Below are 16077 nucleotides of genomic sequence, written 5' to 3'. Positions count from 1 at the left end.
TCCAAACACAGAAAACCCCATTTCACTAGATTCCAAAGCAAGGCATTCAACCTGACAAATGTCTTAAGGCAGCACAAATACTTCATATATATATATAAATATTTTTCCATTCCCACTTTATAATATCTTGCATCATATTTGTGTATTTAAATATTTATGGAATGCAAAACCAACATGCATTGTTTTACCACTCAGTTATGAAACTAACAGAATTTCAAAAATGTTAAATCTTAAGTGATACGACATACAAGAATCCTTTTAAGACTTTAGGTCATATGAAGTAATCTATATTGTAGCCACTAGAATAAAATAAAAGTCATTCTGTCAGCCAGATATTTCACCTTTATTCCTTCTCCCCTTGGGGAAAAAGCCTGTGACTGTTCTACCATTACTTAACTTGTATTATATCATACACTCTCATCATTCACACATCAAAGCCACACAACAATACACATTGTGTATTCTGAGACATTTTTAACAATCATTTTCATGATTTGAGAAAGACTGACATAATTTACAATGGCTCTATTTTAAGCATGCAAAGGAAGCTAAATTGAATGTAGCCCATCCTGCATTGCTGGTTCCCATGAACTATGATCACGTCCTCTGACTTCCCCTCACACCAGTGGTTGTACTAATCTTCCTGCATTTATGAAACCATTATCCTTGGGAAACATGTCTACTTGTTGTCATATCTTTATTCGTTATCTCAAGGCTTAATTTCTATGTGTTTTAGAAAACTGTAGTAAGCAGGAAAGAGTGCTTTGAAGGTGCTGATCCAGAAAGGACAGAGCAGTTGGGTGCAGTTGTGAAGTATCCCTCTTTCCCAATAATTGCCAAAACAATAAGATGTTCTCCTTCTTGCTATGTGTGAACATAGATAAATATATTTTAAGATCAAAGACTATAATCATTCAAGTGTTTTGCTAGATGAGGATCCCTCACTTTACAAACCAGTGGGTTTATAGGATTACTTTCATAAGTATCATGTTATTTTTAAATTTTACTTGGTAGAGACTAATTTTTTGTGATTATTTTAATTCTTCTTTTTAGAATTATAGGAGATGCTATGCATAATTAATATGTATATAAACATAACATACTTTCTTGGTAATTGTCAAATAAAATTTGTGCCGAAAATATATTGAAGACCAAGATACAATATTTATTGTTATCATGTGACACCTGTCTTGAAGCAGTAAATGACTGTGCTTCTAGGTCAAAGCAATAACAATTTAAAAATACACCATATAGAGTGAAGGCTTTGTACATCTCAGTCAAACAAAACTCACCTGGAACATAAAGTATCTCATATATCACCCAACAGAAAGCACCAAGTGATTCCACAGCTACTTATTTTACTGCTAACAATTAGATTGCATTATTGCATATATCAGTCTACTTAGTGATATTAGAGGAACTTTGCACTGTGGCATTATTCATAACATTGTAGAGGTCATAACATTCATTCTAACTGGAAGAAAATAATTAATTTTTTAAAAATTATTCTACTGGATGAGAGTCTGCTTTAAAAGTATATACTAGCTAACTTTGCACTACATATGTATACACATATATATACATGCCATTTAAATCCTTTGATACCCTAATTAAAGCCATATGATGTAGAACTTAAAAACATAATACTTTTATTAGTTGTACTCAAACAACTGTGAAAATTAAGAAGAAATCATAAATGAAATACTGTTGAAATTACAAAAGCATACTCATTAAAAAAGTAATATCTCTCCTCTAGGCAATACAAAGAATTAAGGAAATTTCTTTATAGGTATTGTACAAAGGTTTTATCAAGATTTAAAATGTTTTGTTATAAAAAAACAGCACTTTATGTATTTCTTCTTTGTACCTGAATTAATTTTTTTTTTTTAAAATCCAGAGGTTCTCTATATTGACTTAACAGAGGATACAGTTGAATTTTCTGGTTTGATCTTTTGTAACTCAGATGAGCATATCTGTGTTAGGTCATAAGTGTATAGAATCTAAGGTGTCTCCTTAGGCTTAGTCTTTCTTTTTTCTCAATTGATTGATGGCCTGTCCTGGTCCACTATAAACCACCAAGCCTCCAGGTAAATGGTTCAATTGATGTTGAAGTCTATACTCTACTGTAATTTTCTCAGTAATAAGGAATTAGCTTGCAGTTAACGTTGCATTTTTCAACTTATTAAAGAAATTAAGAGGTATTTTGAATATATTCTGCCTATTAGAGCATGTGGTTTCTATTTGGGAAGGCTGGGGGTTTCTGTAGAGGCAGTGAGTAATTACCCTAGCAATGGTGACTTTGGGCTCAAGCTTGGCGGTGCACTGTAATAAGAGACAGTTGCCATAAACACACCAGTGGGGGTAAATCGTGGTGTGTGGCCGTCTGGTGAGAAACAGATATCAACCCTAGGTGAACCTCCTCCACTCCAAATTCTCCATACCAACTCTTCTTTTGTTCTGAAATTACACGGCTATTATTTATAATTACCTCATAGTTCTGTCAAATTTTTACATTTGAAGAATGCCATCTGCTATTTAAATTTACCAATAATTACTGAAAATACATTTATGGAGCAAGTTTACACGATCTGATTGGAAAGGGACACCCTATATCACTTTAAAGTGATTTGAACACAATTAAAATTCTAGAATCTTAGACAGGAATAGATATTTGCTGACTTTTTTTTTAAATAGAGAAACATAAAATGTATGATTACACTGTTATAGTTACCATCTTTTTTTAAATAAAGTCATAATAAGTGTATCAAATTTTATTTCTAAGGCAACAAATGATTTAGTTATGACAATAGTATTTTAAGTACATTTTTAGAAATTACAAATGAGATTTAGGAATGCCTTTTGGAGATAAAATTCTATTGTAAGTTTTATTTCACTTGACTTTCAACTGAGCTTCCCTAAAGAAGAATAGAACACCCTTTTGTTTATCTGTCAATCCTCTCCACTCCATCCATAGTACAGAACATATTAGCAAAACAAGATGCTAGTGTAATCTGAAAAGGGAAAAAAAAGCCCTCTTGGTACTTGAAAACACAAAAAGAAGGCTGTGTCAAGGCAAAAAAAAAAAAGGAAAGTTTGTCTCTGGCATCTCCACGTTGGCAGTGAAAAATAATTTTTCCAGCAATTCTATATTACTGTCTTCTATACCTACTGTAAACTATCCATTGAGTCTTTGTCAGAAAAGTTCTTTTTGCCAGGTTTCTGAAGTCAGAGGTTTTGCCAACTACTGAATATGTGTCAACCAGTTCTTATGCTTATCTGGATCCAAAATCAGTCTTGAAGTTGGTAGCACAACTCAATGAGTCACTGTGTTTATTTGCCCAGCAGAGCAATGGATCAAAAGAAGTTCAGAGACCTTGCCCAGATGGACTGAGAACAACTGATTTTCTTATGAAGTGTTTCAGCCCAGTAACAGAGAACAGAAGTGGGTGGACAGAAGAAGCAGCAAAGGAGGTTGGTTTGTACTTTCTTTGAAGTGTGTGACTAGAGTGCTCTGTACAAAGATGTTCAAAGTAGGTGGTAAGATTGGTTGTCCTTTGGAAACAACTCACTGTAAATCTGTTTTACTGCTATGATTAAACAGCATCAAAGTAAAAAATGTTCTGTATTTCAACTAACATAAATATCAATAAGTATCCTATGATAAGCAACAATGGATAAAGGGCATTTTACACCCCTCTCTTATTCCCCACAGGCATACACATGTACATGTAGTCATAAGCCTCTAGCCAGGTAGGGTTCTTCCAAGCTTTCTGATCCAGACACGTTTTTGTTTTATTTTTAATCACTTCATCTTGTGTTTGGTATCAACTATTTGCTGTTTTACAAAGCCATGAAAATTTTTAGTGTGAGACATAATATTTGATTGTATCTATTACATCTTCAACACAGAAAAAGTTCCCTTTATTTATTTAATGATTTTTCTTTTTCTCTGACTGTTATTTATTTCATCTAAAAGCAAACCCCCCTAGGATCATAGACAAAATGCACTGAAGCTAGTAATTATAAAATGTTTTCTAATAGAAAATAACCCTACTGAAAGGGATTTTAAGGAGGTAACCGGAAGGTCTTCCCAGCCATGCATAATCACTCTCCTGGTCACAGTCTTTTGAAGGAAGGACAGATGCAGGAGGGAGAGCTGGAGTGTTAAAAACTTACAGATAAAGGGCTTCACACTGCTGTGGATGTGCTTGTGTTGTTTGAGACCCGACGAAGTGGCAAACGTTTTGCCACACTCCGGGCAAGCATGGGCCCTGGCACCAACATGCTGAGAACGAATGTGCCGCTGAAGGTTGCTAGGGTCCGTGAAAACCTGCTAGGAAATGAGTACTGATTAATCAGGAAACTTAATTCAAAGATACAATAAAGAAGACTTGGAATGTATCAAGAAGAACTTTGGTTTATTTATTTTTTATTTGTTTTCCTCAAAGACCAAGACATGTTTCCAAACTGTATGCCTCACAAGTAGTCTACATATTCACTATGCCATGGCACAGTCATAAAGACTGTAAATTATTTAGCTCTCTCTCTTTAGCACAAAGTACTCATTGTGATAGAAAAATTAAACAAAATAATTAACGCCATTATTCAGCCACAGCCAAAACCTAATTGGTTACATTTAGAGTGGTGTTTAATAATATGTTAGTCATGGTATTTATCAAGTTGGTGTATCATTTTGCTACTATAAACACTCTGATAAAACGAAGAGATTTTGCTTAAGCAGCCCAAATCTATTCAAGCAGTTTCCCTGTGGTTCAGTTCTAATAATGCCTTCCAGTTAGCTGCCATGAGCCAAAAATAAATAAATAAATAAAATCATTCCTTTGAACACCAAAAAAGAAGTAATTGGAAATGCTATCCATGGATCTAGAGAAAATCAACTCTTAATATAATTTTAAATTTCATCATTTATATTGGCATTAAAAAAGAAACTCAAAAAAAGAAAAAAAGAAACTCAACTGCTGTGAAAAGATTTTAGATATAGAATTTAATTTTTACACCATCAGGCACCTTTCCATTAAATGACAAACATAAAAAATTAATGTTTGTTTCTATTCCAGAGATCAGACAAATGAGCAAGATGACTGCTTTCTTTTCACCCTATGATAATATTGGACCATACAAAGCTACATTCTAATTCAAACTTTATGATTTATAGTAGAAACTTGGGGTCAGGAGTCTCCCAATTCTTTCTGAATAGGCATTCAGAAACTATATGGACTTCCTCACAAATTTGTATTAAAAGAAAGAAGTTACATACACGGGATAAAATTTTCATTCACCATATGGCTATATGGCAACACAAGGTTGGTAAGTCAACAACAGAACCAAAAATTCACCAAGGATTTCTGACACCTAGTTCTGGAATTCACCATTAAGTCTGACTTCCTCCCTTACAAAATTAAAAGGATACTCACTAAGCATTTTTAAACACTGCATTAATGTCTTTTAGCATCTAGCACTCAGTCTACTTTTCTCAAGATATTTATAGTTTCCCCTCTCAAGGCTTGTTTTTCTATATTGGAGCAAGTGATGGATTAAGAGTGAGTAGGATGACAGGGAGAGGCCAAGTAGTCTGCAAATTCACTGTACCTTGGCACAGTTTTCACATTCATAGTGCTTTCCACTGTCATGTGACATCTGGTGGCGAATTAAATTGGACTTCCAGTTAAATGCCTTGGGACACTGATCACACTTGTATTCCCTCTCTTCAGTATGTGACAACATGTGTTTCTCCAGGCTGTTAAGAGAACAATTGACTTAATAAGACATGGTGACAAAAATATATTCATAACATAATGTCATTTTATTAATAATACAAATGGCAAAAGATAAGAAAAGGGAGTCTCAATTAGGAGGATAGAAAACAAGCAAACAAGCTAGCAAGTGGCAAAGTACTTTCTATTTACTAGGTTAATAAAGAGATATTACCCTACTGTTTCTAATATAGAGATGTGTCCCTTGGTTAGAAAATAAATCTGATAAAGCTGGAAAAAAATTAGATACCAATTGAGGTGAATGATAAACAACTAGTTTTAAATTTTTAAGGGAATCAACTTGTGATAAACAATAATAAAGTTGTTCATGATTGAGTTTCAGTCATCCAATGACCAACACACCCTTCACCTGTGCACATTTCCTACCACCAATGTCCCATTTCCTTCCTTTCTGCTGCCCCCTGGGTACTTTTGTGGCAGACATTCTCTCTCCTTTTCTTTTCAGACACTGAGGTTTGCAATACTGTTACCGAAGGGGTATCCTTACAGCACCCAGTTCTTTTCCAGTGTGATCATTTCTAATCATCACTGACTTAGTGGTCTCTTCTCTGCCCTAACTATATCCCTCTTACTCTTTACTATGGACCAGTCCTCCAGGTACATATGTCTATTGTTTTGGGGTATTATTACCATTCTGTGAACAGTGCAGCAATAAACATAGGAATGAGGGCACCTTTTATGCTTTGTGGTTTTTGAGTCCTTAGGGTATGTTACCAAGGGAAGTATTGCTGGGTGGTACTAGAGCTCAACAATTTTAGGAGGACTGTCCATATTGTTTTCCAAAAACACTGGACTAGTAGACATTACCACCAGCAGTAAATGAGAGTTCCTTCCCCCCCCCAGCAAATGCATCAGCATTGATTGTTCTTGGATGTGTTGTATTTTTTTTTTTTGCCAGTCTCTGTAGTGTGAGATGATAAGTAGTTTTAAAAGTGACCTCTAGGACCTGAGACTCAGTAGTCTGAATGTGTGCTTTACCTATGGAAGGTCTAGATTTGATTCCTAAAACCACGTTTCCCTGAGTACCACTAGAACCGAATCCATAACACTGGTGATAACACTGACCAATACAGTATGGCCAGTGATACTTCTTCATGTAAAGCAAAACAAATACTCAAAATTAATGTTTAAGAATGTGCAGGGAGATAATCTAGTTGATGAATGTATAACATGAAGGTTGGTTTTTCTTTTTTTTTTTTTGGTTTGTTTGTTTTGCTTTTGGGGTCACACTCGGTAGTGCTCAGGGATTACTCTTGGCTCTATGCTCAGAAATCACTCCTGGCAGACTCAGGGGACCATATGGGATTCGGGGTTCACAGTCCCTCCTGTGTTGGTTGTGTGCAAGGCAAGCACCTTACCGCTGTGCTATCGCTTTGGCCTCATATATAACATGAAGATTTGAATAGTATTTTTGTTCCTGCCACACCCCACATTAGAAAGTGAACTAGTAACTAATTATTCACCTTCTTATCAACTCTAAGATGGAAAAATAGATAAACAAGCTAGATGTACAAAGGTATATGTCTAAAGATTATCTATTGGTAGTTATATATAATTATAAATTAAGTAAAAATATTATAAACAGGTACACTATTATAGCCAATAAAAAATAAATCATGGCCTGGCTGGAGTGAAGAACAGCAGGTAGGGTGTTTACCTTGCAGACAGACAACCAAGGATCAATCCCTTGTATTCCTTATGATCCCCAAAGCACTACCAGGAATGACCTCTGAGTACAGAATCGGGAGTAATACAATTGCACAGCACCATCAGCTGTTGCCCAAAACCCAAAGCAAAAAAAAAAGGGAAAAAAAAGGCTAAAAGTTCAGAGTACTTATTTTGTTTTAAAGCTAAAGCTGTCTTAAATCAAATGTTTCTTTCCCTTTTCTAAATTTTGGATGTGAAAAATGCAAAATATAATACAATAAATTTATTGTAACTAATAGATTACTATAAAATACAGAGGACATTTACAATATTTTTTAATTATATACACATCCGTATAACAAACTAAATTACAGAACTAGCTTGCTTCAAATTTGAAGCACAATATTGAAGCACAATTAGAGATAAGCCTTGATTATTTTGTTATGGTCAAAACCATAAACAGCATCACTTGTGATATTAACAGTTAGGACACTAACTTGAAGAGATGCCCTCTGATCTAAGATAAAAAATATTAAGCATTGGGGGCCAGAGAGATAGCTCAGTGGGCAAAGCATTAGCCTTGCAGGCGGCTGACCTAGGTTCCATCCCTGGCATCCCATCTCAAACCTGCCAGGAATGATTTCTGAGCTCAGAGCCAGGTTGTGAACCAGAAACCAAATAAATAAAAAATAAGTATCAATAAAATAAAATATGCCATTTAATAATAACAATGTTTAAGGTCACATAAAACAGAAAATTACTTTGGAAGATTCTTGGGCATTAACATTATTGTGAAAACTGTAAGGTGAAAACTCATTTACATGTCCTGTATTCCTTATATATTCAGTGCAAGCAAATAAAAATAATCTCCATAAATAATTGTCACATATAATAATGAAAGAATTATATCTAGAGAATGCATTCATTTATTCATACAGTCTCTAAAAATTAATGGACCTAGGCTATTTGTTTGATGCATAATTGAATAAATTATAGAAATAATTTATTTCTAATTAAAAGATCAGGAATAAATTATAACATCAATGTGATATACTTCTTAAATCTAAATATAATCAAAGTTTGGCATTACTATAAGTTTTTGGAAAATATAAAATGTATAAAGATGTTAATCCAAATTAGATACAATTAGCAGTATACAGTTTTTAAGGAATACTACAGGAATAAAATAACACTTTTTTCTATAAAAGCAATTGTGATGGGAAGGCTAGACTATGGACTTTGATTTTGGGAACTTATAAATGAAGAGCTACTAAAGGCACATGAACTAATTGTAATAATGAACTTTACTTCAAAAATAACCTGTAAAATTATCATAGCTAGGAGAACTTAACAATAACTAAATATCACATTATATGAAGGAATTACTTTCAAATCATAATATTGAGAGCTGAAGATGTAGTGCAATAGTGAACCACATACTTCACATGTAGAAGGTCCTGATTTTGGCCCCTAGCCTGGCAAAAAGGGAGTTGTTGAATTTATAGTTTAAAGGTATTACTTTCTCTCTAAATAATATTTTTAAATAAAAGTATATTTTATAAGATAAAATTATAACAAGTTGAATTTATATTTTAAATGTCTATATAAATATTGTATATTTATATATAAACATTTATTAAATAAAGTAATAATTTAATTGAATAATATTATTTTATTTAATTTTATAATAATAAAATGATATAAATCTTAAATTTATTTCAAATAATCAACAGTGAATATATAGAAGATACAATTGACCTTGTATGACAACTGTTGAAATTGAACATAATAGGGAGTTCTTATACTGTCATTTTCTTTTGTGTGTATTTGAAATATTTCCATAATAAAGTTTTTTGGGTTTGTTTTGTTTTGTTTTTGTGTCACACCCAGCAGTATTCTGGAGTTACTTCTGGCTCTGTGCTCAGAAATCACTCCTGGTAGGCTCAGGGGTCCATAAGGGATGCTGGGGATGAACCTGGGTCTGTCTGCGCATGCTGCATACAAGGCAAAACTCTTCCTGCTGTGCTATCATTCCAGCCCCTATTTTTAAAAATCTAAAAAAATGTGGGCTCAGGTAAAAGATGAGCAGGCTATTATACATACTTTGCAGGCCAAAAGCCCAGATTCAATCCTCAGCACTATATATGATTCCCTGAGCACCACTGGCAGTGTCTCCCAAGAAGCAAATGAGAAGCTTCCAAGTATTGTTGAATATGTAACAAAACACCAGAAAAGGGGGCAAATATGAAAACACTCATGTTTAATTTCTTTGAGATTACTCAAAAGTTAAGTACTAATAAAAAGAACTTTGTGTGCCTCAACTACATTATCCTGCATTGTGTAGAACTGCAAGATGTTTAGATGTGTGAGAATGTATTAAAAAATAGTGAAGTGCCTTTTTACATATCTTGATAAGTTAGTAATACTTTTTCATAGTTTTCTCTTCCTGAGAATTCTCCTTACACGTCTATTTAAATTGGAACAGAAATTTATTTTTCCTTCTCTCTGAGTCAGTAGAGTTGGTAATGTTATTCTGTTTGAACACAAACAGTGATAACTGTATGAACAAAGGTACCAGGAGAATATAGGTGTATGAAATTACAAGAAAGGCCCTATCACTCTCTCCAACACGTAATCATCCATTACACAAGTTGAAATGCTAATAACAGTTGAGAGACATCAATACTTGCAGTCAATATTGAACTAATTTGACACATATTTTGAATGCACAAATCACTATCTCAATGTCATCCTTAGAAACATATAAAAAAAAAAACCTCATCATTTTATGACCTAAAACATATGCCAACATCTATGTCAAATAATAAACTCTGAAGTCTAGAGGCAAATATTGGCCTATTCACCGAGTCGTATTTCTGTTTCCTAACAAGGGTTATGATATAGTTAAATATACTTGCATGGCGCATAATGGGAAGAAAAATTAATTGCAAAAGCAAGAGAAGTTTTCTCTTTGTTGTTGTTTGGTTTTTTGCTTAATATAGCATAAAATCTAGATTGTGGCACTGAATTATCTATCAGCTAATCAGTGATAGAATAAAGACAAGTGGTTCTCATAAAAGCAAATGTTTTCTGCTTTCATTAACCTAGAATGACACGATCAATACTGAGATTATTATTTTCCACAAATTATATCCTGATTTAAAGTGCTTTGCTAAGTATTGTGGATTCATTTCATATTTTACAAATCGAACTTTGTTTCTTGCCTCTATTGAAGTGTAGATATACACTCTCCTTTACATTTTACATAAAGGTAAAGGACATTATATCAACTAAGATTTTTCAGTTGTTTAATGTGTAAAGCAATAGTATAGGATTAAATAAAGTGGAAAATATTTGTAGTTTCTGCCAATGACGAAATTATATAGCCAAAAATACCACTTGGATGATTGACATCAGGTTACATAGTGACACGCTGTCATCATATGCTGAGGCATCCTAAAAAGTGAACTTTGTGGTTTCATCCAATGCCACATAATTAGTTTTCCTTATTGTTTTCCACTGAATGTTCAACTGGAGGAATAAAACCAACAGTTGGTCTTGGCATTAGGCAGAGTTCATTTGACTTTATCTATGGCTCGTAGTATAAGAAGCTTTTCCTACCTAAGGATTCTATGTACTTCTAGAAGGAAGTAAAATCTACATTTTAGTGTTTAATCTGTCATTTTTAAATTTAGGATACCTCTATTACTTTTATAATAAAATTAAAAAATAAATGTACTTAATTTTTGGTATCAAATGTATTGCTTTATAGTACAAAATATTTTTAAACTATAAATACTTACAATTTTTTTCCAATTTTTAACAAGTATATTTAACCATAGCATTTTAAAATTACAAATTCATATATAAGTTGTATATATAAATTTATATATGAATATATATTATATTTATATATTTATATATTATAATTATATGCAATATATTTTATATATAAAACTTGTAGTGACCAACCTATGTTTTAACAAACAAATTAACCCTTTATGAAGATTTATATTAATCACTAAATATGAATTTAAAGGGCACTGTAAAAGCGTCTTATACCTTTCTAACCGCTTTTCCTATCAAAACATAACTAGGTCTAAATTTTTAAGTTATATGTTAATGTTTTGACTCATTTTCCTCTAGGAACTGGTTATTCTTGGAGTTTTTTTAGATGCTTATGCACTAAAATGAATGACTCCTAAATGAAATCCTTTCCTGTAACAGACCTAACTAGAAAACAGATTGTACAACAATCAATAGAATTGGGTGAAAGAATGAGAATGAGGAAGCAGCAAGGAAAGAAAAGAATACAAAAAACTTAACTACAATAGGTGGAGTTGAGAAGAACTGTGAGTAATGCATATTCTTAGTAAGGACAGCTGATATATTATCAGGCCTGTTTAAATACAATTGTTATGTTCATTAGAAATTCTGCGTGTAGTCCTAAGAACTATTTTCAGATTTAAAAACATAGCCTTTAATAGGATATAATAAATACAAAGCAATGGAGACTCAAATTGCTTGTGAACCAAGACATAAAAAAACTAAGTAAAAAGAAACAAAAATCCTATTAGCTGGTTAAATAACACAGATCGGAAAGACACTTTGTAGCATAATTATCAGTAGTTAGGATAGATATAAGGGTTGTGTTCTTTAATAGAAAATGTTTAAATGCTCTTCATTTAAATTCAAAGTACAAATAAAAGTTAACATATTGCTAAAATATAATCATTTGTTAAAATGATTGAATAATTTGTTCACTTATAACATGTTTATTTCCCATGCAGGAAGCTGCACATTCTCTTAACTAAGGATGATATTCTTATTTTATAAAGGCGCAGTTTAAATAAATAGCTGAATTAAACCCATGGGTTATACTAATCACCAGGTCACCTATATTTTACCAAGTTAGTACTGAAGTTAGTATAACTTTTATTATTTAAATTTTTCTAAAGCTAGCATCACTAGCATTCTGGATTTTCTAGATCTCTTATTTTCCCTCGATGTCATCTTTACTAAAATATTAAATTTTCAGTTGCAATGACATTTCTTAATTACAGAAAATTATTTTAATGTGTCATGAAACAAAAATTTCTGGCCTGGTCTTCAAGCCAAAGTCCTCCCTTGACCATGATCTCACTGACTTGTCTCTATGTCTCTGCTTGCTTTTATTTTCACTTTAGACAAGCCCATTTTCACTAATGAAAATGTTTCCTTGTTCACTCCCTGGTCATCCTTCTAAGTAAGTCTCATTCAGTAAAAATTAGCTTTCTTCACATTAAAACAAAATATAAATACAAAAATATAAATATATGAAATTAAAATAAAATAATAAATTTCAACTTTATTGTAAAGGTTTTACCAATTAGTGTTTTGGAACATCTCACTAGCATACTGATCTAATTGTTGTAGTTTCAAATTCTCCAAATGCAGAAATTCTGAAAATTTAGCATAACACTGATTACTACACAAAAAAATCAATTCAGTTTGTAATATAACATGCCATTTCTAACCTTTGCAAATCAGGAAAAACTTGGTCACATTCTTTACACTCCTGGATTGCATGTATCTCTCTGAGATCATTTTCAGTTTCAAGTTTTTGCTGAAAGTCCTCTTCCACCATTGAAAATGCAGAGTGAGGAGTACTGCAAGGGAACTTCTGGTGATCTGCCATTTCAGCCTTGGACTCAAAGATCTGGTCACAGTCCTCACAGCGATACTGCCGTTCTTCTGTGAAAATAAAAAAGATAGCACAAAGAAGAGGTGATCAGGAAATGTTGCCATAAACCAGTACTATTAAATTAGGCAAGACACAGAAAATATATGTCATCCTTATGACTTCTATTCTAACATGGATTAAAAATAATATAGGTGGGTAGTCAGAGAGATATAGTACAGTAGGCAAGACTCTGCCTTGCATGCTGCCAACCTGGATTCACACTATTTAGGCCCCAAACTCCACTAGTAACTGAGCACAGAGTGAAGAGCTAGAACTAGAAGAGACCTAAGTACCACTACTGTGATTTCAACATTAACAATAATGATAATAAATATAATAATATATGAACAGAAACCAGGGTAATCAGATTCCATCCTTGCACCACCTGAGCATCTCCAGGAGTGGTTTCTGAGCACAAAGCCAGGAGTAAGATCACAGTACTACCAGTATAGTCCCATTCCCCCACCCCCAAAATAAAAAGCCAGGAAAAAGTTAATAGCAACAATATACGTGATTGCTGTAGCTATTATTTCTCTTTCTGTATGATAAAATTATATGACAATTATATGAAATTTTCCAAGGTTTAATAGTCAAAGGCTATTAAAAGTAATGATGACAACTTACTGGATATCATCCATTTCTTCAACTATACATATGGATTACTTACATTTCTTAAAACGTAAGTATGAAGAATTATGTGTAAAAATTTTCCCCAATTTTCAGATGAAGGTATTGAAACTCAAAGAATTTATTACATTTTCAGAGATTGTAGAGCAAGATATTATACAAGGATTTGGCCTCTTTTTAATCCCATAAACTCTGCCTCTCTCTGTCTCTCTCTCCCTCTCTCTTATTTGATCTTTCTCTTTCTCTCTCTATCTCTCTCTCCCATGTTACCTAGAATGTTCATAGGATATTGAATTGGTCTCTCCCTAAGCCATGCTTAACCTTGGTAAATATAAACAAACCTGGAAATGGTTATTCTAAACTTGTCATTACTTATAATAAGACACTGATTGTTTTTAGCAAACTTTTAAGGCTAAACTATCTCAGGATCTACAATAATTACAATAGTTATTACAAATTATATTGTTTCTAATATTTTTAATTATTTCTATTCATTAAGTATAAAATCTATTATGAATTTGTGTTGAGTGAAAAGCAATTGACTAGATTGTAGAGATTGTGTAGATTGTCTTGCAAGTGGTTGACCCAAGTTCGATTCCATCTGATCCTCTTAACAGAGCCAGGAGGGATCCCAGAGTGTAAGCCAGGAGTAAGTCCTACACATTTCTGAATGTGGCTCCAAAATTCCCAGAACATAAAAATGAGAGAAGAACTTATGCCTTTTATCAGTAAGATAAATAATTGGTAGTCATGGAAACATGAGATGACAGAGTTAGAAGTGTCAAATAGTAATGACATTATTTCTGATTTTTCAATTTGAGCATGTTTTAGTGAGCTTATAAAAGCATATTACTATGAATAAATCATAATGTATGTATATATGTACCTGTACATATATACAGAGCTTTGGAAAGAATTCATTATGCTGAGAGAAACACAAAGAAAACAACATAGTGTGTAATCCCCATTCTATAGACGCATGATAGGGCTTTTGTAGGTAGCTGTTCACTGGCCATTTTTTTGTTTTGTTTGTGTTTTTGTCTCTTTGGAAAAACATTATTTTAGTCACCTATAAATCTCTGAGAAGTTTCTGAGGGAATAAATATAATAAAAAAACTCAAGAGGCTACTCAAAATGTGGTATGATAGGTGTATATACATAGAATCTAGCAGGGGTCTTCAAACTATGGCCCGCGGGCCACATATTGTACTTATTCCCATTTTGTTTCTTCACTTCTAAATAAGTTATATGCAGTGTGCATAGAAATTTGTTTATAATTTTTGTTTTTACTATAATCTGGCCCTCCAACAATCTGAAGGACAGTGAACTGGCCCCCTGTTTAAAAAGTTTGAGGACCACTAGAAGGGAACCTGGCCTAGTCCATCTAATCTGAGGGGCCAGAGAAATGGGAGGTAGTGTTCTTGCATGCATTTAAGCTATCCACTGTTCAACTTCTTGGTCAAAGGTCACTCCTGAGCAAAGGACCAAGAAAAGTTGCTATGTATCACCAGGTGTGTCCCCCCTCAAAACAAAACAAAAATCAAACAAACCAACAAACAAAAAAATGAGAATGCAAACATGTAGGAAGCAGCCAGATAAGGAGGGATGAGGGAGGACATTTCAGGAAATGGGAATAGCAGGGAATAATAAATTAGACAAGAAACAGCATGAGAGATTCATGAGACAATATAACTGGGGTACAGTATGACAGGTTTACAAGGCATACGTAAGGGAGGCGTAGTCAATGAAGTGAGAGAGACTAGCGGGTTACTAGGGGCTTTTTCAGTTCATGCTTAGAAAGAAAAAGAAAACTCGAGGCAACTGAAGTTTGGAAGTCCCAGCTGCAGCTTGACAAACCAAACAGAAAGGTCAAGTGGGACACTGTCAGCTATATTAATCTGCATATAATAATGGTTGAACTTGGGCTAAACCAATAGAGAGGAGGGAGTTCAGAGAGAAAAATTAACATGTAGATTTAATGGTATTAACAATTTTAGATGCCTAGGGTAACAAGAAAAATAAAGCGATCAAGTAATGAGCAAGTCAATCATGGCAATTTCCTTCCTCAGAAGACGGCTCTCGATGATATCTGAGAAGTAGGGAGACTTGAGTTGAACTGGAATAAATCACCTTCAATGGTGGTTCTTCTAATTTACACAATATTCTAAGAATGCCAGTTTGTGATTAGCAAATTCACACATTATGAGAAGAAATAGGCAATGAGAAAAAGGATAAAATTCTCATCCCAATGATACAAATAAAACTTTTCTCTCAAAAAATTAGTAA

General features: G+C 33.3%; 1 protein-coding gene across 1 annotated transcript in view; it reads right to left on the bottom strand.

Moving 5' to 3' along the window:
- LOC126010834 (histone-lysine N-methyltransferase MECOM-like) overlaps positions 1-16077 on the bottom strand; it is a 66508-nt gene that overhangs the window by 34729 nt on the left and 15702 nt on the right. Inside the window, exons 4-6 of the mRNA XM_049774440.1 lie at positions 12959-13175; positions 5611-5758; positions 4177-4333 (exon numbers count right to left, since the gene is read on the bottom strand). Coding sequence (XP_049630397.1) covers positions 4177-4333; positions 5611-5758; positions 12959-13175 — 522 coding nt within the window. The remainder of the gene's footprint in view (positions 1-4176; positions 4334-5610; positions 5759-12958; positions 13176-16077) is intronic.

Source organism: Suncus etruscus, chromosome 6 (assembly GCF_024139225.1).
Source record: "Suncus etruscus isolate mSunEtr1 chromosome 6, mSunEtr1.pri.cur, whole genome shotgun sequence".
In the NCBI taxonomy this organism is placed as follows: domain Eukaryota; kingdom Metazoa; phylum Chordata; class Mammalia; order Eulipotyphla; family Soricidae; genus Suncus; species Suncus etruscus.
Note: the sequence above shows the minus strand (reverse complement) of the source record. Positions and strands in the feature narration are given on the sequence as shown.